This window comes from Lepidochelys kempii, chromosome 1 (genome assembly GCF_965140285.1).
Source record: "Lepidochelys kempii isolate rLepKem1 chromosome 1, rLepKem1.hap1, whole genome shotgun sequence".
In the NCBI taxonomy this organism is placed as follows: domain Eukaryota; kingdom Metazoa; phylum Chordata; order Testudines; family Cheloniidae; genus Lepidochelys; species Lepidochelys kempii.
This window is the reverse complement of record NC_136380.1, coordinates 134347422-134372983: the sequence shown is the minus strand read 5'-3', so window position 1 is coordinate 134372983 and position 25562 is coordinate 134347422. Positions and strand designations below refer to the sequence as shown.

The window sequence follows — 25562 nt, the reverse complement described above, 5'->3', positions numbered from 1 at the left end:
ATAAAAATATCTGCACCATGGTCCTGTAAGTCCTTGTGCAGAACGTAAGCTTGTTACACTCTAGTACAAGTGTTAATGGAAACAATGCATGGAGACAAAAGGCTAAGAACTAAGCATAGTCCTCCAGATTTAGCTCACATCTGCTCCTCACCTGTCAGACTTGTGAACAGAGCTGGTTGGGAATTTTCTGTCAGAATTATTTTTGATAGAAAATTAAATTCTCTGGGGGGAAATTTAAATTCCGATGAAAAATTTTTATTTTTTTTCTGTCAGGAAACTGCTGCCCACCTGGAAGGCTCTGGTCAGCTTCCCTTTTTGTGTTTAAGGAGGGAGAAAAATTGACAGGTGGGCAGTTGGGGAGCTGCAGCTGAACTTGAGGGGAGGCAGGGAGGGTGAGCGCCCTAGCTGTCCACATGTCCGGCTGTCTCTCTGGCAGTTGGTCTGGGGAGACACAGAGAGCTTGGGCTTTCAGCTTCTGGCAGCCTGTCTGTAAGGCTGTGAATTTCACTTTCTGCGAACGGTGAAATTAACAAGAGCCCTTCAGACAGGCTGAAATGCTAAAAATTCAGTTTTGGTTCTGCTAAATTGGAATTTTCCTGGAAATTCCTTTCCTTGAAAACTTAGATTTCCATTTCCAAGCCAGCTCTACTTGCTAATGTGCAGTGTTTTAAAGGTGGGATGGGCAGCATGGGCTTGTTTGAGGAGATATGGGCATCATTATCTTCATCATGCTAATGCTACATGCTAAAGTCTTACTCCCACTACTAGGCAGGTCTAACTTGAAGGCTGGACAGCAGCACTGTCTGCCGTGCTCATCAGATTGGCTTCCCCAGCTCTCCCCGTCCCCCTAATCATTTTTAACCTTGTGTTTACGCAAGCAACCCTTTTCCCAGCACTATACAGGGTCAAGCCGTCAGGCCTTACAGACAGACTCAGCATTTTAGATCCAAAGCTCTTTCTGTTTACCTATTCAAAATGAGAAATGTCTTCTGCCTCATTACCTGAAGGGGTACCTTTGTCTTTCTAATTATTATCTATTATTTGTGTTGTGGTATTGCCTAGGAGCACCAGTCATTGACCAGGACCGTATTGCACTAGGCACTGTACAAATACAGAATGGATAGAGATATCAGAGGGCCTCTTTGACAGGGTCATGAGAACATTCATGTAGCTGATAAAATACAGGATATGCTGTGAGAGTGGGACTGGCAGCTTTCAAAAATGACTTTTATGAAATATTTCTACCCCACAGTGGGCATGCTACTGCAGGAAGAGATCTTACTGATGCTCCAAATATACATGCAGATGTATGATGATCCAAGTTTCCATACAAAAGGTTTATTCGCCATCTTGTGAAACCTAATTGCATGAGATTATATCATGACCATGAGGCAAGGGGAATTCTGGATCTTCCTATTGTTCATTTAGAGGTTGGATTTTGTGGAGTAGGGCACATGTACATCCTAATCCTGCAAAGTGATCCCTGGACACCAAGCTTTTATAACTGCATGGAGCCCACTGACTTTAGAAATGTTTTCTTGTAGTAAACATGGGAAATCCTCTCCAGCATCATTCCTTAATAATGCACTTAAGGTAGATTTTATACATCTACATTTTATACAAGGTAACAAAAATAAATGTAGTATTTCATTATTAGAATTTTACATGAGAATCTCAACTTTCATTTTAAAAAAAAAGTTTCTATGGTTGTGGAGAAAAGCTTGAAAACATTAATTGAATGCATTCGAAAGGCAGAAGACAAATTACAAGGATTCCAATGGATGGTTTGGGGATTTTTATTTATTTTTTAAGTCATGGTTTGTGATTTTTTAAAGCCTTGGTGTTGGCCGTACAGCAAAAGAGAGATCTGTGTTTCTTCATTCCCTGTCTTCCAAGACTTAGGCAGTCAGAGGAAATGTCTTTTGTTTTTGATGTAGGCCTGATCCTGCAAAGATTTGCACACATGCTTATATTTACATGCTGTCTGTCAGTAGTCAATGATACTACTCATGCATAAAGTTAACAATCTGAGAAAGGACTGAGAATCATAGATACGTTAGTCTCTGTGGACTCAGTCCTTGCAGAGTGATCCATATAGGTGTGGTGATTTTTGTAGTGACCTCCTTATTCAATTACTATTGTTTGTTATAGTTCTCTTCTTTATCTTCAAAGCCAAAGAATAAAACAAAAATAAATATACTACACATGGGAGACCTGTGAAGTTGTATTAATAACACTGGTATCTCCATCTATAGATGCGTTTTGACTACTCTTCTACATGTTCTACTTTACTGATGGCCAAGGTCTCCTGCTTTGAAGTGCGTATTATGCTGTGTAATTTAATTGAAATACCAATTTTATTTCTGTTATCTTTATATGTGACTTCTAAACATCTGTTTTAAGTACATACTTAAGTAAATATTCCTGGAAAGGATTTCTCTTCCATCCCTTGTATATGAGTAATTTTTGAAGTTTCTTCATTGGACAGTTTTAGCGGAGGAGCTTTAATTTAGTTGGTGCCATAAGTCTGAATTTAGTCTGTAAATGCTGATTAGTGAAGATAAGATGACTGCAGATGGATTTATTTATTGAAAAGATCTGGTAGAAGAGAGACCTTTTCTCCTTTATATTTTTGAATTATGTATGTCAGTGACATTCTCTGTGAATTAACCTTTTCAGTATTATCAAACTAATCAGAAATTAGCATTGCCTCTGTGCCATCATTTTTGCAACAATCATTTTAGTACTATAAAGTGAAAGTACAGTTGAAAGGCTCAGGATAAAAATGTCCCACAGCAATTCCAATAGTAAATGCATCAGGATTTGGAAGCTGTCATGAGGTGTGTGTGATCCATATACAGATTTCTGTGTATCAAAAAAAGCCCCATAAGAGAGAATTATAAGAGCTAATAAGAGTATTGTAAGCAAGACATGAGAAGTAAGTCTTCCTCTCTACTCCACACTGATTAGGCCTCAACTGGAATATTGTGTCCAATTTCAGGAAAGATGTGGACAAATTGGAGAAAGTCCAGAGAAGAGCAACAAAAATGATTAAAGGTCTAGAAAACATGACCAATGAGGGAAGACTGAAAAAATTGGCTTTGTTTAGTCTGGAGAAGAGAAGATTGAGAGGGGACATAACAGTTTTCAAGTATTTAAAAGGTTGTTACAAGGAGGAGGGAGAAAAATTGTTCTTCTTAACCTCTGAGGATAGGACAAGAAACAATTGGCTTAAATTGCAGCAGGGGCAGTTTAGGATGGACATTAGGAAAAATTTCCTGTCAGGGCGGTTAAGTACTGGAATAAATTGCCTAGGGAGGTTGTGGAATCTCTACCATTGGGGATTTTTAAGAGCAGGTTGGACAAATACCTGTCAGGGATGGTCTAGGTAATACTTGAGTGCAGGGGACTGGATTAGATGATCTCTCGAGGTCCCTTCCAGGCACATTATTTATTATGATGGATGCTACAGAGGACTGAAATTAAATGCTGATAAAAAGAATAAATGCCAACAAGCATCCTTAAAAATAATATCTAAATTGCCAGGGTTTGTAATGTGTTCCCAGACCTGTGTACAGAAGGGGCCTTCTGTACATGACTCCCCCTTGCCTGCAGCAAGTGCTACCATCTCATTGGGCCCCATACCCAAGGGAGCTCTGAAGGAATCTGTACCTAGTGAACGAATAGGGTGGGTTTTGTGGGATGTACATCAGATCAGCAGGGAACAAGCCTGAGGCTGCATTATCTTTCCTGTAGAGTTCTTTCTTTAAGGGGAGATTCCAAAAGCAACAGCAGATGAGGAGTCTCTGCCAATGAAACTCTGCAGCCACAGGCAGGGGGAAAAGGGAGGATTGGAACTGCTCTTGGACGCAGACACTCTTTAACCTCAGGCAGATCCCCCAAGATCCAGAGAGTTTGGAGACACTCTGACAGGAAACCCTGTTCATGAAAAGAAGAATTTGAGGAAAATCTGCAAGGGAAACCTCATGGAGTTTTCCTCTCCACCTGAACCTCTGCTGTGGGATTTTCCAAGGGAGAGGGCAAACTGTATTCAGATCAGCCTCATTCTAGAAGCCACAAAACTGAAAGAAATTTGGAGACATAATAAGTGTTTGCATCAGTTCAGTATATTCTAAGTATCTTCTTATGATCAAACTGGGAGTCACTTTAAACACTGCTTTCATTTGTATTTTAATATAATATAATTTCTAGTCACGATAGGATTTGTAAAACTTTTTTTTTATTATTATTCAGTCAGTGGCGACCAGCAGACAATTACGAGTTTTAGTTTTTGTTTATAATGAGCTGAGAGCTGTTTTAGAGTTGTAATTTGTATTCCTCTTAAATCCATCTGGAGCAGCAAGGCTCCTCCTTATTGTGAACACAACTAAAATATTTTCTTATACAGCAATTTGTCTTAATGCAGTACTGTACATAGCTTTGACATTTCATATTACTGGTTACAAGAGCACTGCAAGCACAAGATGGTGTTCGATCTGTCCCTGTGTTTTATACTGCCACTGATCACCATAGTATTTGAATGCCTTTCACTTAAAATCAATGGCAATATGGAAGTCCCTAATATGTTATGGACTCTTTGGAACAGGAACTTTGTCCACCTTTGAGTTTGGAAAATTCCTAGCACACTTTGGACACTCCTGCAATCTAAAAATAATAATTCTGTGACTATAGTCCTACTCTTGTTTTGTCAACTACTGTACACTGTGACAATTCACAACATTAGTCCCACTATTGTCCTCAGTTTAAAAAGTTCGCCCCTGTTAAGGGTGATTCCCCACTCTGGCACTTTGAGTGCAGAAGGTGGGGGCCCACAAGGATTCTAAAAATTAATACTGGCTACTCCAGGCTTGTATTAAACTCCCAGGGTTACAGTTTTTCTCTGACCTTGGATGGGTAGATGCTGCCACCACCCAAATGCAAAACTCCTTTGAGGACCCAGGAAGGCACACTTGGGAATTCCTTCCTGTGGGGTACCCTCAAGCCCCCCCTCCAACTCTCCCATCCCGGGAAGAGCTGAGAAGAAAAACAGCTGTTGCCACCACCTAATTAAACAACATGTGCACAAACCTCTTAGGACACAAAAATCCAATCCTGTTCTTAAAAAAGGTAAATTTTATTAAAAACAAACAAAAAAAGAAAATACATCTGGAATCTCAGGCTATTGCTAGATTAAAAAAAAAACACCTTCAAGAATTAAGCATCAAGAATAACGTTCTTGAGGTCCAGCTTAAAGGTTACAAGCAAAACAAAAGCATTTGGGGTTAGCACAGGGGAGTCCACAAGCCATAAAGAAATAAAAAGAGATAGACCTAATTGCGTCTTCCTAGACATTTCCTGATCTACTTACGTATCTGGGATTTCAAATGAGTAGTTTCTAGGTATGATACAGATAATTTTTTCATACTTGGCCCCAAGTTTCCTACAGCATAACTGCAGCCCTGTCTGCCTCTCTCCGAGAACCACCACAGACAGACAAAAGAGGAGTCTTGTTTCAATTTTAAAAAGTTCTAGCCTTCCCATTGGCTCTTTTGGCCAGGTGCCCACTCACTTCTTTTAACCCTTTACAGGTAGAGCAATTAAAGAACAGTTACTAAGAGGAATTTTATAGCTAACTGGCTGGCTGGGTCCATAAAAGGGAGCTCCCCCCTTCCTTTCATTTATTACATCCCCCCATTGATTTCAATATCTGTAAAAGCCTGTTCTTCTTCGAATAGTGTCCCTAGACAGCTCCACTTCAGGTGCACATGCACCTGAAACTCTTTTGAAGGGAGATTTTTGTTAGCGGTGTCCATTTGATCTGCACATGCGCGGCTGATTTCCTCATGTCCCACAATGAGGCTATATCAGGCTGCACAGACAAACTGCCTGCAGTTCCTTCTCAACCACATCGGCCTGAGACAGAGCTTAGCAGGTCCACGTTGTGTGTGCTTCGGCTGCATGCTGACTTCAGTCTAGCTTAGTTTATTTGTGTTTAGTTAGTAGTAGTTAGTTACTGGCTATTTGGAAGTTTTATTTCCTCCAGGGAAATCCCCCCTGGGAGGGCCATACACGATTCACCGGGATTTAAACTCTGCTTCACATATAGACAGGCAATCCCGCTCAGCGACGGACACACTAAGTGCATTTGCTGCTTAGGGGAGTTGCATTCCCACAGAAGTGAGTTTAGCCCTCAAATCCAGGGCATGGAAAAGCTGGAGAATCAAGCTCTGACTGTTAATGAAGCACTTCCTTTGGACCATTTTGGAGCCAGGTCAGGCGAACTCCCTGTACACCAGTCTGAGACTCTGTAGCACCTCGGTGCAATATTCTCCTAGAAAGAGGAAAGCCTCAGAGATCTCCTTTAAAGAGTCCAAGAAGAGGTACTTTTTACTTGCCTCATAAGGAATCCACTTCAAAATATACCTCCGAGCAGGTCAACAGCCTCCAGTGACTTTGACCACGAGGCTCTCTATACTATAGAGATGAAAAGCTCCTTCGGTAGTGGTGAGGTGAGAAGGCCCTAGTACCATCCTGCAGAGATGGTCATAGCAAAGAGAGAAAACCAGTACCATCGTATTTAACCCCTTTCGCTGTACCCCTGTCTAGCTGTTCAGTACTGTGCAAGAGTAAGCCTTCATCTACATCAGCGCTGGCTGTGAAATGCTCAAAACCCTCAGTACTGACATGCAGGGACAAATTTATTGGTCCATTGGTACCACAACCTCACCTAGAGTTCTCCAGGGCCCCAATCCTCTTCCATCAAGATGTTAGGGAGACTCAAGCTTTTCCTCCCCAGCAAGACGAGGAAACATTTGAGGATCAGGAGATGAGGGCAGACAAAAGCTACCCCTCAGACTACCATGTCATCCTCATCATTGCATGAGGCCTCCTCTTCCATCTATGGGCAATGGATTTTTGGCAGTTGTAAAACCTCGTTAAACAGATGGCAAACTCCATAGAGATATCTCTTGAGGATGTAAAAGAATCTCAACAAACTGTTGGATCGTCTTTACTTTGTGACACCATACAAAGTTACCCTTCCCATCAATGAGGCTCTGATGAAACCTGTGAAAACCATTTGGCAAGCCCTGGCCACAGTAACTTCTAAATGTAAGAGAGCCAGTAAAAAGTATTATGCTCCCACCAGGGACTCTGACTTCCTATTTTCTCACCATATACCCAACTCTCTGGTAGTTGATGCAGTGAATGAACAGGGCAAACAACAATGATATAAGTCCACTCCAAATGACAGACACCAGAAGTGCCTAGATCTTCTATGGAGAAAATCTTACTCATCGGCAACCCTACAATTCCACATTGTGAATTACCAGGCACTGATGGCCAAATATAATTTTACAAATCATGCAAAATTTGGTTCTTTTATTAAACACCTTCCTCCAGACCAAAGGGAGCAATTTCAGGCTAGCATCGCTGAGGGGCAGTTTTACTGCCCAGGACATCTCTTCAGGCAGCTCTGGATGCTACCGTTACCACACCCTGTTCCATTTCCACAGCAGTGGTGATGCATGGGGCAAGTTATCATATTATCTTCACAAAATATGACTCTCCTACACCGAGCTCACTGATTTCTAGGCCTTCCTGACTTCTGATTAAGCAGCAGGACTTTCAACACTTCATGGACAAGGGCAAATTATTCGCCAAGATGGCCCTTCAAGTTGCAGATGATGCTGCTGACACCACCTCAGGCTCCCTGGTTCCCAGACTGGTGCTCCACCGTGACTCCTGGCTGCAGTCCAGTGGGCTCCCAAAGGAAGTCCAAACCATGCTTGAGGACCTCCCCTTCAATAACCAGAAACTCTTCAGTGACAAAGCTGATGCGTCCCTCCATTCTCTTAAGGATTCTCTTACTATCCTCCAGTTGCTGGGCCTCTATACCCCCGTCCCAACCTGCAGGTAGCATCGGTCATCTTTCCGACCCCGTCCCTGCACAACCTACCAGCCCTACTCACAAAGCCAACCTGAGCTGTCTCGCTGCCTTGTTCTCAACCTCTATGGCATTCTATTGCCTCCACCTCATCTGCCTCTGCCTTCCGTTAATACACCTCCAGGCAGAACTTTTGACTCCTTCCATGAGAACTGCAAATCCTCCTCCACTCTCCCGATTATGCTACCCATCACCTTTGGGGGTCATCTTGCCCTGTTCGCCCACACTGGGGCAAAATTACCACCCCTCCCGCCCACATTTCTCCATGCCGAAGAAGGGGAGTGGCTTCTGCCCCATTCTGGACCTCCGGTCCCTGAACAAATTTATTTGCAAATTCCATTTTTGCATGGTCATGCTTCCCCATATCCTTCCATGCCTTCCCCATGGCACCTGGTTCACAGCTCTCGATATGAAAGATGCCTACTTTAATAGACATCCACCCTGCTCATCACAAATTCCTACAGTTCATGGTGGGCACCTCCCATTACCGGTTCCGTGTCCTCCCTTTTGGATCACCACTGCCCCCTACTGTGTCTTCATGAAGGTTTTTGTGGTTGTGGCAGCTTGCATGCATTGGCTGGGGCGTTCCCTCTTCTCCAATCTTGACTCCTTGTTGCATACCCCTGTGCCCATCTTCTCACCAGTATCCGGACCCTGCATGCCCTGCTTGGCTACCTAGGTATCTGTATCAACGAGGAGAAATTGGTGCTTGTCCCCACATGCACCCTCACCTTCATTGGGACACGCCTGGATTCTGTAGTGGCCTGTGTCTTTCTTCCCTTGCACCGCTTTGCTGCCCTCAATGCTCTTATCGTGCAGCTTTGCCACCAGCCATGGATGCATGTCTATCAGTGCCACTCCCTGCTGGCCATATGAATACCTGCACCATGGTCACACTGTTTGCTCGCTTGCATATGCGTTACCTCCAACTGTGGCTCCACTCGGCCTACAACCCACAAAAGGACACTCTCACCAAGCCTGTCCTCATTCCCCCATCCGTCCCGACCTCCCTGGCCTGGTGGCACAACTTTTCCATGATCCTCACAGGTGTCCCGTTCGCGCCTCACACTACTCTTACCACTGATGCCTGACTTGCAGGCTGGGGAGACCATTTGGACAGCCACATGGCCCAGGGCCTCTGGTCACCCCTGGAGGCAAGGATGCACATCAACATTTTGGAACTATGTGCCATTCGCCTTGACTGCTTGGCCTTCCTGTCTCTTCTCCGCTCCCGCCACATCTAGGTGCTGTCTGATAACATGGCAGTGGTCGTCTATGTCAACAAGCAGGGCAGGGCCTGGGTCCGTGTCTCCCCCCCACCCCCCCCCGCTTCTGTGCGGAGGTCATCTTCCTTTGGAATTGGTCCATCATCCTCCACACTGTACACCTCCCGGGGGCAAGCAATTCTCTCATGGATCAGCTCAGTCTCTCCTTCCGTACCACCCATGAGTGGGAACTCCATGGTCTCATGCTCCATTCCATCTTTCTCATTGCCTGGACCTGTGAGCTCCATTATGTCTTCTTGTCCATTCCCCTGCTTCTCCAGGTCCTGCACAAAATCCGGAAGGATCGGGTGATGATTCTTGTCGTGGCCCCTGGTTGGCCTCGCCAGTATTGGTTCCGAGATCACCTTCATCTGTGGATGGTTTCTCCGTCTTCATTCACCCAACTACTGCCCGCTTCCTTCACTGTCTTCCCAACGCCTTCCCCTCTGTGCGGTAACCTACCCACCCCTGGGACCTCAACCTTGTCCTCTCTGCCCTCACTAAGCTGCCCCTTGAACCCCTGGCAACCTGCTCTCTCACCCACCTCTCCATGAAGATGGTCTTCTTGGTGGCCATCACCTCTGCACAGTTGGTCAGCGAACTAGTGGCCATGATTGTGGATTGTGGAAGATTGTGTCTTCTACCGTGACAAGGTCTCCCTATGCCTTCACCCCAAATTTTTTCCCAAAGTGGTCTCCTTGTTCTACCTCAACCAGGGCATACACCTACCCGTCTTCTACCCTAAACCATACACCTCCTCCAGAGAGTGCACACTGCACTCCCTCAATGTCTGCTGAGCACTGGCCTTTTGCCTCCAGTGTACCTGTGACTTCTGTGCTTCCCTTCGTCTCTTCCTCACTATCGCTGACCGCTGTCGAGGCTGCGCTCTCTCCTAGCAACGTCTAGCTCATTGGATCTCTTGTATTGTGAACAGATATGGTCTCCCTCCCTTCTGCCCCGGTCACAGCACACTCCATGCAAGTTCATGCTGCCATGTTGGCTTTCCTTGCAGACATCCCGTGGCAGGACATTTGCTGTGCAGCCACTTGGTCCTCTGTCCATACCTTTACTGCCCACTATGCAGTACTACATCAGGGCTACTTGTGGAATAAAGTGCTACAAGCATGAGTAAAGGTATAAAAATCTGGCATTTAGTCACTCTGCCAGTCAGTATTAGTATTTAGAGGAACTTTTTAATAATTAGGATTCAGTCCTACAATACTTAATGAGCCAAATTCCATGTGAAGACTTTGGGAGTTTTGCTTGCTTAAAGAGTGCAAACTCAGACTTTAGTGACTGGCACAAAGCATTAAAAATCATAGAATATCAGGGTTGGAAGGGACCTCAGGAGGTCATCTAGTCCAACCCACTGCTCAAAGCAGGACCAATCCCCAATTTTTGCCCCAGATCCCTAAATGGCTCCTCAAGGATTGAACTCACAACCCTGGGTTTAGCAAGCCAATGCTCAAACCACTGAGCTGTCCCTTCCCCTGAAAATCCACTTGTGACTCTCCCATGGTCCTAATGCAGCCCTTCAGTATTCAACACTGCTTGATTTCATAGGATTTTTTAAATATTTCAACAGAACCTGTGAAAGAGCATGGCAAAAGGCATTAAATACAGTTATCTGCTTAACAGCTGTTCTAAACTGTAAAAAGAAAGTTTGCAAGGACCAGTTTCCCTTTGCCCCAGGTTAATTGGCACAGAGGAGGGGGACTAGACTCAACACAAAGTTAAACATAGAACAATGTAGGCCAAAAGGATGTGCAGATTTATGTTGGCCACGCAATGAGTTCGGGTTCTGAGGCTGTGTTGGTGGAGGGAAGAAGGAGGAACAGCCTGGGGACATCTGTGGCTCAGAGCTTCGATTTTTCTTCTTGACTTTATGCCCCACATCCCCAAAACTTTAGCCCAGGGCCCTCTAGATGAAAATATTCACCTTCCATCTGTGTTACAGCTGGCAGAGGTTTGAAAACTACTACATGGGGACTTTGCATTTCAGCAATATTAATCTAAATAAACATTGCAAGGAGGATTTATTAAAGTGCTGTTAAGGTCAGAAAAATGACAATGTAAAAATTGCACCATTTTACTCATCAGATTAGATCCATGTGTGTAGCCAGAAGCAAATCTGCTTTTTTTTTAGTGACCAACAGAAAAGTTTCTCACTCCAAAAACACTACAGCTATGGAAAAGTGTGGCAGTCTCTATTCTCTTTCATGCATTGTCAACAGAATTGTTAATTAACTTTCGATTTCAGAATCTTTATTCTAGGTGATGATGCACAAACCACAAGACTTTTGGTCCCTGGCTGGGTATTCAGGGCTGGCATACGGAAACAGAATGATTTTTAATGAGCAAATTTGGTATGGAAATCCATAAGAGAACAAACTTGCTTCATGAAACCATTTGTAGTCATTTTTCAGAGTAGAACTGCACTTTAAGTAAATCCACCCTATTTTTTTTTACAAATAAATTTACTTGTTTAGTAATATTCCATTAAATGAAAATTATGATGCTTACAGCTCCTATAGAGAAATATTAAATTGAATTTCCATATTTTTAAAATCACATATCCTTCAATTACAGATTTATCATCTTCTTTTGTTTTGAATAAGCCATGGGTATGATATTTATCTCCCAGATAAGTCCCCTCTGCACTGTATGAAAATAACTCTTTGTTGTAGAACAGACCTTGTTTTCTTCCATAAATGGACAAGAAACACACATCTTACAGAAAAAGAAAGATGCCAAATAAATGAGTTTATTTCTTCACTCAGTAACCCCATAAGGAACAGAGAATATTTCCTTTGTTGAAAAAAGCTAAGAATTAAAATAATTGAAAGGATCTGTTGCACTCTGTGCGCATAAAAGAAAAATGCACTTCTTCCTTTTCTGCAAGTTTCTTTGCATGTGACCTACTGAGAAAGACTCGTCATATGGCTTATTCATACAGACCTTGCATAAGAATAATAGGAGTTGTAGGATCATATTCTTGTTTTAGAATTGCTTGAAGCTTATTATGATGGGAATAATTCCATCATATGAAATATCATACAATAGTAGTGAGTTTGTTTTCTCAGTAACATGACATGGCAGGCACTAATGCAGTTATCTTTTTACTGTATATTATTTTAATCAAAATTAATTTCATATAATTTTGGGCTGTGCTAAGGCTGTATAGTATAATGACCTAAACTCCAGATAGCCAAGCCCTCCTGGATTTTAACCCCAGCTATGCTACTGACTTGCTGTATGATCTTGGGCAAGTCCCTTCAGGTTTGGTTGTGATAGCCTTCCTCACACTGAGTAATATCTGTAGTAGGAAGAGAGCCTGAGACATAAGCCCTTGTATTAGAGGCCTGGTATGAGACAGGACCTGCTCACAAAATTTGGCAAGAACAAGGCTGATATTGCAGAAATACACATTCCTAAGAAGTGCTAGAGACAGAGTACTCACACAAACACATCCCAATATCAAGTGGTACCAGAAAACCCTGATATCAAGGATGGTACTAAAACATTCCCCAAGGATAACAGGAATGCACTGACCCTTCGTAAAAGATAAGATCAGGATGACAGTACATAATAGAGATATTTTGATCGAACCAGCATGTCCAAGACGATGGGTGATAACTAGTGATGTCAGGGAGCAGTAACTAGGTCAAAGGGGCAGTACTAACTTGTTTGTGTTGGGGTATAAAGATGTATCTCAGAGAGAGTAACTTTGTCTGGCCTTAGGGAGGAACGGAAAGTCCCGCCGTTCACTGAGTTGGTCCCTTGTTATGGGCATACATGTCTTAGTGGTCCAGCAGAGTCTGTAGGATACTAGTACCATGCTTTGGTGACAATAAACCTGGCTGGGTGCCTTCGTCCCTTAACAGATCTTGTGGTCATTGGGCGGTTCGCTCAAGGTCTGCCGTGCCAGCTGTCTGCGCAGGGCTGGGGCGGCACACAGAGTGAACACATGCACACAGCCAAACACCTATCAACATCTAACCACAATATCTTACTTCTCAAAAAGGCCTATTGATTTCCCTAACGAGTAAAGTACTACTCAATTTGAGTAAGAGTAGCAGAATCTGAATGTTAGGGTATGTCTACATTGTAATAAAACACCTATGGCTGGCCAGTGTCAGCCCAAACATCCTGGAACCCGGGTCCACCCTATTTCACTGGGTTCCAACCTAGGGCCATTCAAAACAGTAAATCTATGCATGGCCTAGGGTCTGGTACTTTCATGCGTGTTCCCTGGGTCACTTCCTACTCTTTTTCCAGTCTCTGTCGTCACCACAAATAGGTCTTGGGATCCCTCCTGGGTTCCTCTCTGGTCTGTCTCTGGAACCCCTTCTCCTGACAATAGCAAGTCATCACTCTCGGCTCTCTGTGGCTTGGCTGTGAGGCCCAGTCCTGGCTGTTTGGAGTCCTGGCAGCTTCTCGACAGGAGGCTGCTGTACACAACTTTCTCCTCCTTGGTCAACCCAGATTGAGTTGAGCCACTCCCTTGTGAATGCTCCCTCTAGTGGGAGCATTGCCAACAGAGCTGAGGAGGCGTGGCTTCCTGTGTCCAGAGCAGCTCCTTAACCCTTGCCTCGCCAGTGTGGGGCTGATACACTCTGTCACAGATACCCAGAGATAAAATTGTTTAATCAACTTTGTAGTCTACAGATTTTTTTCAGATGCTTATAATTTTGTCTAACATTCACTTTTTAGGCATAAATTTCCCATGTTTCCAAAAATAGGAGTCTGAAGTTAGGTTCCTAAAACCTTATTTACAGCCTAGTCCAAATTCCATTGACTTCAATGGAAAGACTCCAGTTCTCTGCAGTGGCTTTGGTTCAGAACCATAGGTGACTTGATTTTCAAAAATGCCAAGAACCCAACAGCAACCATTGGCTATAATTGCAGCTGCTTTTGATAAAGCACTTTTGATAAAGAGGTCACTTATTTAGATGTCTCAATATGGACTAGTCAGCCTGGCTTAGTCTCTTATTTTTCAAAATGGTGGCCTTAGCATGTATGTTGGACAATGAACACATAGAATTGGGTAGTGAATGAAGCAGAAAGATGAAAAATAACAAATATTGAACAATTGATTCATTTGTTTGCACCTTCTGACCTGCACATTCACTGAGGTAGGAATTCTGCAAAAAAGTGGTGGTATAATTAATGACTCTCATAATGCAAGAGCGCATGGGAATAAAATTAAGCAGGCATCCTTTATTTTGTCATTTCCTGACTTTTTTAAATACTTCACCTTGCAACTCTAGTATTCTTTTAATTTAGCTTTTTAAATTAATTTAAATTAATATATCATTGACAAAGGGAGCATAGAAATAAAATATGCTGAAGGCTGGGTGAGGGTGGGGTTAGCTTTGTGGTTTAAGCACCTTCTAACCACAGGTTAGAATACTAAATGATATTTCATTGTAGATAGCACTACACTTGCAAATATTAGCTAATTAATCTTCAAAGCACTACAGTGAGGAGAATGAGTAAATTTTGCTTGCGGGTAATAATACTTGCCTATTTCTCGGGAATGCTTTGAGGATTAATTCTATTCTCAAAGCACTATACATAAAATAAGCAAAGTACTACATAAATACAAAAAATTATTATTTGTTGTTATTGGATTGGAAAATATTAAGGTTAAGATTTCCAAAGCTGCCTAAATGTGCTGAGTCCTTAAGTAGTTACAAATATTTCCAGAATGCCTTATACCTGACATAACCAAAATGCATGCAGCAGAAATCGCTACCAAAAATATTTACATATTAAATAGATTTGATTTAATCATGTGTTCTGGTGGGAAAAAAATCCATTCCCCGTCCTCTTGGCTGCACAGAGCGACTAGCATCAGATTCTTCAATAAGATTCTCAAGTGTCTTTTCCATCTGTCTCACTTGAACCTTCACACTTTATTTTCTTGTCTTTGAGGCAGATCCTCAGCTATTGTACATGTTCATAGGTCCAATGATGGATCTATGGTCAGTGATCCCTCAAAATTCGAGGATGATTGTCTTCATAAAATGATAGCCAGTTATGATTGGTGGAACTGCAGGTAACTAATGAGGCCATTCTGGGATCCACAGAGCTTATCGAAGTTGGAACAGACATTTCCTCGTGGATGGTGAGGATTTAGATTGTTGAAGATCTAGATTGGGCTACAGCGTGTTCTTTCCTCCTTTCCCATTTCTCCATTTCCTGTTCTCTTTGTTGGGTCTCAAAATGTTGGGATCCTTCCCTCAAGATCCTTCTACATTTTTTGTCAGATGAAGGCTTGGGTTTCCTATGAGTTTATGGCAATGTTGCATTTCTTCATGTTGGCTTTGAGGGTGTCTTTGAAGTGCTTTTTTTGCCCTCTCCTCATCCATTGGCCTTGACTCAGTTTTGAGAACATGACCTGCTTCAAGAGTCAATTGTTTGGCATTCAAAGAACATGACCAGCCAACAGAGTTGGTGGCGAATGATCATAGCTTCAATGTTGAAGATTTTGGCTTGGGACAAAATGCTGCAGTTGGTGCATCAGTCATCCCTCTTAATTCAGAAGATATAGTGGAGGGATTGATGGTGATTTGGAGCTTGTTGGTGGAGCACTTTAGTTTTGTTAAGTATCAGAGGGGTAACAGTGTTAGTCTGTATCCACACAAACAACGAGGAGTCCGGTGAGAATGGGATTTTTACCCACGAAAGCTTATGGCCAAATAAATCTGTTAGTCTTTAAGGTGCCACCGGACTCCTTGTTGTTTTAGTTTTGTTGAGTGTGAGGCCTCATTGGTTATAGGCCTCAGAGAGAATGTTGACTGTTTTTTTGAAGATCTTCTGAGTGGGTGCACAGAGTACAGTCATCTGCATATTGGAGTTCAGTGACTGATTTAGTGAAAATCTTTGTCTAGGATTGGAGGCAACTGAGATTGAAGAGCTTGCCATCCATTCTATACTGGATGTCAAGTCTGCAGGGGAGCTAGTCAGTGATGAGAAGGAGGGTTGGAGTGATGACACAGACTTGCTTGACTCCTGTCTTGACTAAGAAGGGGTCCATTTTGGATCCATTGCTAATGACCATTGCAGACATGTTGTCATGGAGGAGTTGGGGGATGGCAACAAATTTTGGCAGGCATCGAAATTTGAGGAGCCATCTCCACAGAACCTCATGATTGGTGGAATCAAATGCTTTCATGAGATTGATGAAGGCCCTGGATAGAGGACAGTGTTGTTTGCAGCACTTTTCCTGAAGCTGGCAGGCAGTGAAGATCATGTTGCTGGTACTCCAAGATGGTCTGAATCAACATTGTGATTCTGGAAGCTGATTTCCTCAGCAATGGGGAACTGTCAGTTGAGGAGAATTTTGGCAAGGATCTTTCCGGAGGTGGACAACAGGATGATTTCTCTGTAGTTTCCACATTCTGATTTGTCTACTTTCTTGAAGATGGTCACAATCATGGCTAAAGTTGGCTGGGATTGCTTCTAAATTCCAGATCTAGAGGATTAGGGTATGAAGCTGACAAGCCAGTTCTTCTCCCTTGAAGATTTCGGCAGGGATTCTGTCAGCTCCAGATGCCTTTCATCTGTTTGATGGCTTTCTTTATCTTGTTCAGCGCTGATGGAGTTCTAAGGTTCTCCTTGCTGGGATGTTGAGGGATTAAATCGAAGATGAAGATTTCATCAACATTGGAGTTACAATTCAGGAAGTCTTCAAAGTGTTCCTTTTATCGTCCATTGATCGATTTTGTTGTCCTTGAAAATGTTGGCTCTATCCCTGGAGAGAGAGCCCGTGGGTGCGACATCTGTAGAGTGGTTTGGTAGCATTGAAGAATCCGCATATGTCATGGGTGTGGGCGAGTTGTTGAATCTCCTTCACTTTGATCTCCCACCACTTGTTCTTCATTTCATGGGTTTTCCTTTATGTCCATCATCAATTCAAAGCTGAGGTTCAAAGGAAAGGAATGGACTTATGACCAACACTACCAGATGAGTATCTTTCCCCTGGTATTCTAAAGCTTCTTTCTGTTGTCCAAGGATGCACTCTTCTAAGGACTCTGCTCTGTATTCTCTTTCCCCCGCCATGCTGGTCCTTTATTCTGCTGCAAACCCCTCCTCTGGTCCTGACAACTTGTGCACTATGTCCCAGCTTGCAAAGGGACATGCACAAAGATGTAGATGCTAAGGCTCACTCATGTGTAAATTGGGGCTTTGCATGCATACATACATTTGCATGTGTTCAATCCTGATTTTTTATGTGCAGCAGGTGTTACTCGTGCATTTTTTTAGAATCTTGCCCTTATTTCTTATGCCAGTGCTTGACACTGCTTTCAGTTGAGTGTACTGGGAGTAAAACAGCATTGCTCTAAACATGGTCCTTTTCATAATGTTATTTGGGCAGGGAGTGTGTCTTTTGGTTGTCTGCAATGCTATTATAGAATGTCTAAAATGTAGAGATACTAAAAACTGTGGACATTTATAAAAGAAAAAAGAAATGCACATGGGGGATATCTCCAAATCTGGGCCAAATTCTGAACCTGAGTTGAATTATTTCTGATTTATACTAGTGTAATTGAGAGTAGAATTTGACATTTTATTCTAAAATATGTTATACTTTTTTGTTCTTAACAGGGACAGTATTCAGGCTTATTTTTGAAAGTGTATAAAAATAGCTCTGTCTAACTAATGGTAGTATGAATAATACTGTTATATGGTAACATGACTGCTGAATAATCCTAATCATAAAACCTGTTTGTGAAATTGCTTTGTGTAAGAAAACATGCTGAGGCGATATTTGTTGCTCTTGCTACAATGAAACAAATATAGTATAAGTTTTCTTTTGTGTATTACAAAAACAGCATGTTAAGAGTAAACATGCATTAATCACTAAGCAGAGTAGTGCATACATTCAATATAGGTCCATTATATTTCTTTGATATTAGAAAACAAAAAGTGACATGTTAAAGTAGGTACATAACTTAACCTAGAGTATTGAGTTTATACCTGTTATAGTGTCATTTTTGTTGACTTTTCATTATATTCTTAAGAAAATAATGGCAGCCAACCGTTTGAAATAGTTGAGTCAAGAAGAAACCTGCCTACCCTGCTACATGAACTCTTCAGTGCCTAATACCCCATAGAATTTTTTTTTAAAATGTACTATGTTGAAACAGTTGTTCTTCTAAAATTCTTATCCATCTGAACTGATCTGGACATGCCATACACAGATGGAAAGCTTGTTGTCTGAGGAATTTCGTTTTTGAAGTTGGTCAATTAGCAACCATCTGACATGACTACCAGAATTCTTACCTGAGTCTTGTTTTTCTCCCCACCTGTCCCCAAGATATTAGCTGTGTATCAGTGTAACTGAAATATAGCCCCATGACTAAAAGTGAAGCGTAAGTAGTAGGATTGTGGAATCTGCTTTTCACTTGTCTAACAGTAACACCTAATACTTAGGCAACTCTCTGCTAGGCAACTCTCTGACACCACATTCTATAGGCCATTAACCTCTGATCCCACTGAGGGGTACCAAAAGAAACTACACCATCTGCTCAAGAAACTCCCTGAAAAAGCACAGGAACGAATCTACACAGACACACCCGCTAGAGCCTTGACCAGGGGTATTCTATCTGCTACCCAAGATCCATAAACCTGGGAATCCTGGATGCCCCGTCATCTCAGGCATTGGCACCCTGACAGCAGGATTGTCTGGTTATGTGAACTCTCTCCTCAGGCCCTACTCTACCAGCACACCCAGCTATCTTTGAGACACCACTGACTTCCTGAGGAAACTACAATCCATTGGTGATCTTCCAGAAAACACCATCCGAGCCAGTATGGATGTAGAAGCTCACTACACCAACATTCCACACAAAGATGGACTACAAGCCGTCAGAAACAGTATCCCTGATAATATCACGGCAAACCTGGTGGCTGAGCTTTGTGGCTTTGTCCTCATCCACAACTATTTCAGATTTGGGGATGATTTATACCTTCAAGTCAGCGGCACTGCTATGGGTACCGCATGGCCCCACAGTATGCCAACATGTTTATGTTTTCAGCTCTCATCCCCTAGCCCCCCTACTCTACTTGCGCTACATTGATGACATCTTGATTATCTGGACCCATGGGAAGGAGGCCCTTGAGGAATTCCACCATGATTTCAACAATTTCCACCCCACCATCAACCTCAGCCTGGACCAGTCCACACAAGAGATCCACTTCCTGGACACTACAATAAAAATAAGTGATGGTCACATAAACACCACCTTATACCGGAAACCTACTGACCACTATACTTACTTACATACCTCCAGCTTTCATCCAGATCTTGGGAGACAGACCAGTCCTCGCTTACAGACAGCCCCCCAACCTGAAGCAAAGACTCACCAGCAACCATACACCCCACAACAAAAACACTAACCCAGGAACCTATCCTTGCAACAAAGCCCGATGCCAAGTCTGTCCACGTATTTATTCAAATCACACCATCATAGGACCTAATCACATTATCCACGCCATCAGGGGCTCGTTCACCTGCACATCTACCAATGTGATATATGCAGTCATATGCCAGCAGTGCCCCTCTGCCATGTACATTGGCTAAACCGAACAGTCTCTACACCAGGGGTCTCAGACATGCAGCTCGCAGAATTATTTCCTGTGGCCCACCGTAGCTCCCTTCATCTGCTGCCCCCAAGCGTGCCACGTCCCTGCTCCTCCGCCTACCTCTCAGCGCTTCCTGCAGCCAAACAGCTGTTTGGCAGTGCTTAGGACTTTCCAGGACAGAGCGGGGAGGAGTGGGGATGCAGCGTGCTCAGGGGAGGAGGCGGAGAAGAGGCAGGGCAGGGGTAGAGATTTGGGGAAGGGGTTGGAATAGGGACAGGGAGGGGTGGAGTTGGGGTGGGGACTTTGGGAAAGGGGTTGGAATGGGGGCGGGAAGGGATGGGAAGAGGTGGGGCAGGGGCGGGACCTCACGGAAGGGGTGGAGTGGGGGCAGGGCTGGAGGCAGATTGGGGAGCTTTTGTATCTTTGTTTGAAAAGGTGTCCATGATGTGGCCCTCGGGCCAATATACTAGTCCTCATGTGGCCCTCGTGGTGATTTGAGTTTGAGATCCCTGCTCCACGCAAAAGAATAAATGGACACAAATCAGATATCAAGAATTGTAACATTCAAAAACCAGTTGGAGAGCACTTCAGTCTCCCTGGACACTCAATAACAGATTTAAAAGTGGCCATTCTTCAACAAAAAACTTCAAAAACAAACTTCAGCGAGAAACTGCAGAGCTGGAATTAATTTGCAAACTTGACACCATCAAATTAGGCCTGAATAAAGACTGGAGTGGCTGGGTCACTGCAAAAAATAATTTTTCCTCTGATACTCACACCTTCCTGTCAACTGCTGGGAGTGGGCCACACCCACTATGATTGAATTGGCCTTTTTAGCGCTACACAAAGTAATTTTCCCTTTGTTGATATTCACCCCTTCTTGGGTGAGGGAACTATTGGGAAAGGGCCACATCCATTGAATTGGCCTTGTTAGCGCTGACCCCCCCCCGCCCAATTTGGTGAGGCAACTCCCATCTTTTCATGTGCTGTATATTTATACCTGCCTACTTTTTTTCACTCCATGCATCTGATGAAGTGGGTTATATCCCACGAGAGCTTATGCCCAAATAAATGTGTTAGCCTCTAAGGTGCCACAAGGATTCCTTTTTGTTTTTACTGATGCAGACTAACATGACTACCCCACTGAAACCTAATACTTATGTATCATTTGAGATCTTTCCATTGTGCAAACTGGTATGTGGGTGGATGTGCATACTATGATCCCACCTCCTCCATAGACCCTCTTAGGAGCACAGAACGGAAGAGTCTCAGTGTTCCCCTGAACTCAAGGATTGTGACTGTCCCTGGCATTTGTCTCACACACACACACACAAACACACACACATACCTCCTTATACCCTTTCCTTTCTCAGTATGCCCAATCATGTGTGATTGACAATTTAACCCTATATATTCTAGTTTATGGATAATGCTACTTTAACTATTCTTTCTCCTCACATATTTCTTTTTCTTTCTCTTATAGATGGACAAAAGAGGAAAAAATCCTTAAGAAAGAAACTGGACTCATTAGGGAAGGAGAAAAACAGAGATAAAGGTACAGTGAAGATTAAAGACGTACATATTTATCTAATAGCTGTACATTTTTATGAGATTTGTATTCTGAAATGTGTATCTTCTGCAATAGGACTGTGTTACCTAAACTGATACATTACCTAGTCATTTATTCTCCAATGGAAAAAAATACTATATTTTATATTGTATTTTTTTTGTCACTGCCATAATCTAGCTGCACTGTGCAACATTAACTTTTTTTACGCAAGCAACCTTTTTACCTAGCAAACGGAAATTATTGTTATTGTTTAAAACATGGCAAACTATCATTGCTACTATACAGTCAGTTTCAAATAAGTTCAGGGTGACACATGTATGGCCAAATTTTTGAGGATACCTCAAACCAGACTCTAAAGTTGCACCCACACTTTTGTGCTTTTAAATAATTGTGTGTCTAACATTGCAGTCACTGTTTTAGAAGAGGCTCCAGAAAAGTTGGCCTGGAATCAAAAACTATAGTTATGAACGAGAATTAATGGCATTTAGCATTCTGACACCAATGTTGATATACTAATTAACTGCAAGAATGGAGTTTTGAAATGACAGTTTGTAACTAATATAGCTACTGAGCCAGTGTAATTTTTTGACTGTTTGTGCATTTCTAGAAAGGGCACGTTTGTTTCAGTTTGTTTTGTTCGTTTTTTAATGACTCATCAATAAAGCTCCATGTTGATCTGAAACGTTTGTGAATAAATGCTATAATTAAGCTTTATCACATTAAGATTGCTGATAAAGATCAGGAAAAAATGAAATGCCCGTGGTCATGTTTATTTTTAAAGATTTTTGTAATAGTTTTTCCAATTGAGTTAGGTGATTCAATAGCCTAACTAAATTATGAGCATTATTTGCTGAATAAGTTAATACAAATACACTTAATTTTCCTTACCTCACATCAAATTTCCAGCTTTTGGCCTTATTTATTTACCCATATATTTAATTGCCATACTTTTTCAGGAATTTCTTAAAACCAAAATTCAGCTTTAAAATACAATTGAACAGATTATAGTGCAATGCAGACATGCTACAATAGAGTGAAGTATTAATTTATTTCAGTTTTATTTTTCTTATGATTTCCTCACAGACTTGGAGTTCTTCTATTCATTGAACTATTCAGCACCATATAGAAGCAGTCTGCACACACACTAAATACAGCACCCAGGTAGAGGCAGTTGCGCCAAAAGACTATCATCCAACAAGGTCTTGGTGGTACATGGAAAATGAGGGGTCTCATACTCCACTGAATCATGGATAGTTGATGCTTTATAAACTGTTGCATTCAACAGCATGAACCTAAGACTAGGTTACTTGCCTGCAAACATCCTTAGGCTCTTGAGAGCTAACTACTTGTAATTGGAACTTGGTTTAAAAAAAAATCTGTTGACGATTCATCTGGCAGAATAGAATCCAGCTTACTCTCCTGCAGCTGTGTTGCTCTGGAGTGATAAGAGAAGAAAAACTAGTAAAACCTTACGTTTGTCACTAAGGGAACAGATGTAACATTGAACACACAGAGGCGGCGGGGGGACGGGATCAAATACAGTAGAGAACTGTGTTAAATGTAAACTACTAAAAAATAAAGGGAAAGCAGAATTTTTCTTCTGTGTAGTAAAGTTTCAAAACTGTATTAAGTCAATGTTCAGTTTAAGCTTTTTAAAGAACAACCATAATGTTTTGTTCAGAGTTATGAACATTTCAGAGTTACGAACACCTCCATTCCTGAGGTGTTCATAACTCTGATATTTTACTCCTATGTTTTATTTTACTCTGATACTTTACTCCTTTTTGAACAAAGAATAACCATATTTTTAATTATTTCTTTCAGTGTGTGCTACCTTGCACTTAACTGCAGTAAATTTAATTATCCATCATGTTGCTCAGCTTGCTAGTTTTTTCCCCTAGTCTTCTTTAGTCTTGAGTAAACTAATTTAGTTTTTTTGAGAAAATTCTATTTGCTATTCATCCCATTTTCAAGATAGTTAATAAGCAGATAGTAAATAACACTGATTCTAGAACTGATTTGTGACATGCTTTACCATAAACTCCTTATGCACAAGGAACTGACCACTTGTTCCTAAACTCTGTCTTCTGTCTCTTAACCAGTTTTGAATGTGTGGTAGGATTTTATTTTCCATCCTAGGATTTTGAGCGTCTCTTGAGAAAATCTTTATTTACAAGCTTTTTTGAGAGTCTAAGGACTTGACTATGTCTGTATAGTGCATTAGTGTGCACCAGCTGGGATTCAAATTCCACTGTACACTTCTGTGTGGACCCTGCTGGTGCACACTAAAAGTTCTCTAGTGTGTGTTGATATAGGTCACAGTACTATGTCAATGTGCAGTAGGGAACTTTTAGTGTAGACCAGCAGTGTGACACATTAGTGCACATTAACACACCATGTAGACAAGCCCTAAATAAATTGCACCTACTTGTTCTCCTTTAGTCGGTGTACTATTCTCTAGTTTAATAACTGATCGTAAACATGAATTATCTATTTTGATAATGGTTCAATTACTTCTATAGTACCATCAAAAACTTTTGTTTTCTAGAATTCTACTTCCAGAGCTATTTCAATGCCTTCTTTCTTTCTTTCTTTCTGTTTATTATGAAAAGATAGCTTCTCACTTTTGTTACATGTAAATGCTTACCCTAGGATAACTCTTTCCCCCATATTTCACCATGAAAAAGATTATTTAAGCAATATCATTTTGTTTCTTTGCATCACTCCAGCCTTTTAAAATGTTTCTTTATTGTGTAAAAGTTTATTTCATCCAATCACTGACTCTGGCAGGCTCTTACAGTACTGCTTAGATACTTATGAATATTTTTTCTATCTATCTATCTATCTATCTATCTATCTATCTATCTATCTATCTATCTATCTATAAGGTATTTGTTCTTAAGATTTTTTTTTTTTAGCTGTAGCATGTTACCTGCCAACAATTTCCATTCTGTTAGCATCTCTTAGGCTGGATTTTTGTTTTTTATTGGACGTGGTTTTTTGAATGCATCTTGCTATGTAGGGCTGAATCATTACCATAAGCAAAGGGCAACATATTGTTTCTCTTATTCCTTCTTGTTTTTACTTACTTCCTGGTATTCTGTAATACTTATAATAACTTTAACTACACATTTTTACCTGTTTCTGTGCTGATTCTATGGATTTTAATTTCTTATTTTTTCCCTTTGGGCTGAAGGCTAGGACTATAACAGGGTTTAAAAGAGAACAGGATAAATTAATGGAGGTTAAGTCCTTTAATGGCTATTAGCCAGGATGGGTAAGGAATGGTGTCCCTAGCCTCTATTTGTCAGAGGTTGGAGATGGATGGCAGGAGAGAGATCACTCGCTCATTACCTGTTAAGTTCACTCCCTCTGGGGCACCTGGCATTGGCCACTGTCGGTAGACAGGATACTGGGCTGGATGGACCTTTGGTCTGACCCAGTATAACCATTCTTATGCACTTACGTTTAAAACTTGTCTCTCCTAACACCCCTTTACCCTTCCAAATACTCTTATCTTGAAGTTTAATATCAGAAGCCTATATGTTCCACTCCTGCAAAAAATAACATACAGGGGAACAAACGTGTGGGAAAAATATCCTGTTCTACATGAGCCACAGAGTTCCTATTTTCCCTTCTTCCTTCAGAGGCTGCTGGATTGATGGAGGTGGCAGATAGGTAGGCAATAATGTAGACAAAGGGAGCAAAGGGCCAGGAGACCATAAGGATCCTGGTCCCAGCTCTGGAGTGTGTTCACCTGAACAGAAGGGTTCTGCACTGCACTGCTCTGCAGCTCCCCCCAGCCTACAAGAACAATAGCCATCCCCATCTCTTGCATGATGTTTATTTAACAGGCCTTTCTACCATTTATTTTATAAAGAGAATGTCTTCCAGTACCGGGCAACTGATTCAAAACAAAAATCCACTCAGCTCTGTGGATGTGGGCATACTCACACAAACGGGTTATGACCACTCACTCATTCACAGTTACTTGTCCCAAGTTCTCCTGCGACTAGTGACCCAGCTGGCTTGCCTAAGAGATTGGGCTAGTAGCTTTGTTCTTCAGGGCTGAGAAGGGGTCAAAGTTAGGGCAAGTAAGGAAATAACAAAGGTAGAGCAATGTGTCAAGGTTTCCAGAATACTCATTATGGGCTAGATTATGGCTGGCCTTTATGTCAGTGCAAAGAGC

The 25562-nt window shown here is 42.0% G+C and overlaps 1 protein-coding gene across 2 annotated transcripts in view; it reads left to right on the top strand.

The window, feature by feature from the left end:
- Positions 1–25562, top strand: part of ARHGAP6 (Rho GTPase activating protein 6) — a 500263-nt gene that overhangs the window by 405108 nt on the left and 69593 nt on the right. For both annotated transcript variants that reach the window (XM_073354775.2, XM_073354779.2), the window contains exon 3: positions 21287–21358. In XM_073354775.2, coding sequence (XP_073210876.1) covers positions 21287–21358 — 72 coding nt within the window. The remainder of the gene's footprint in view (positions 1–21286; positions 21359–25562) is intronic.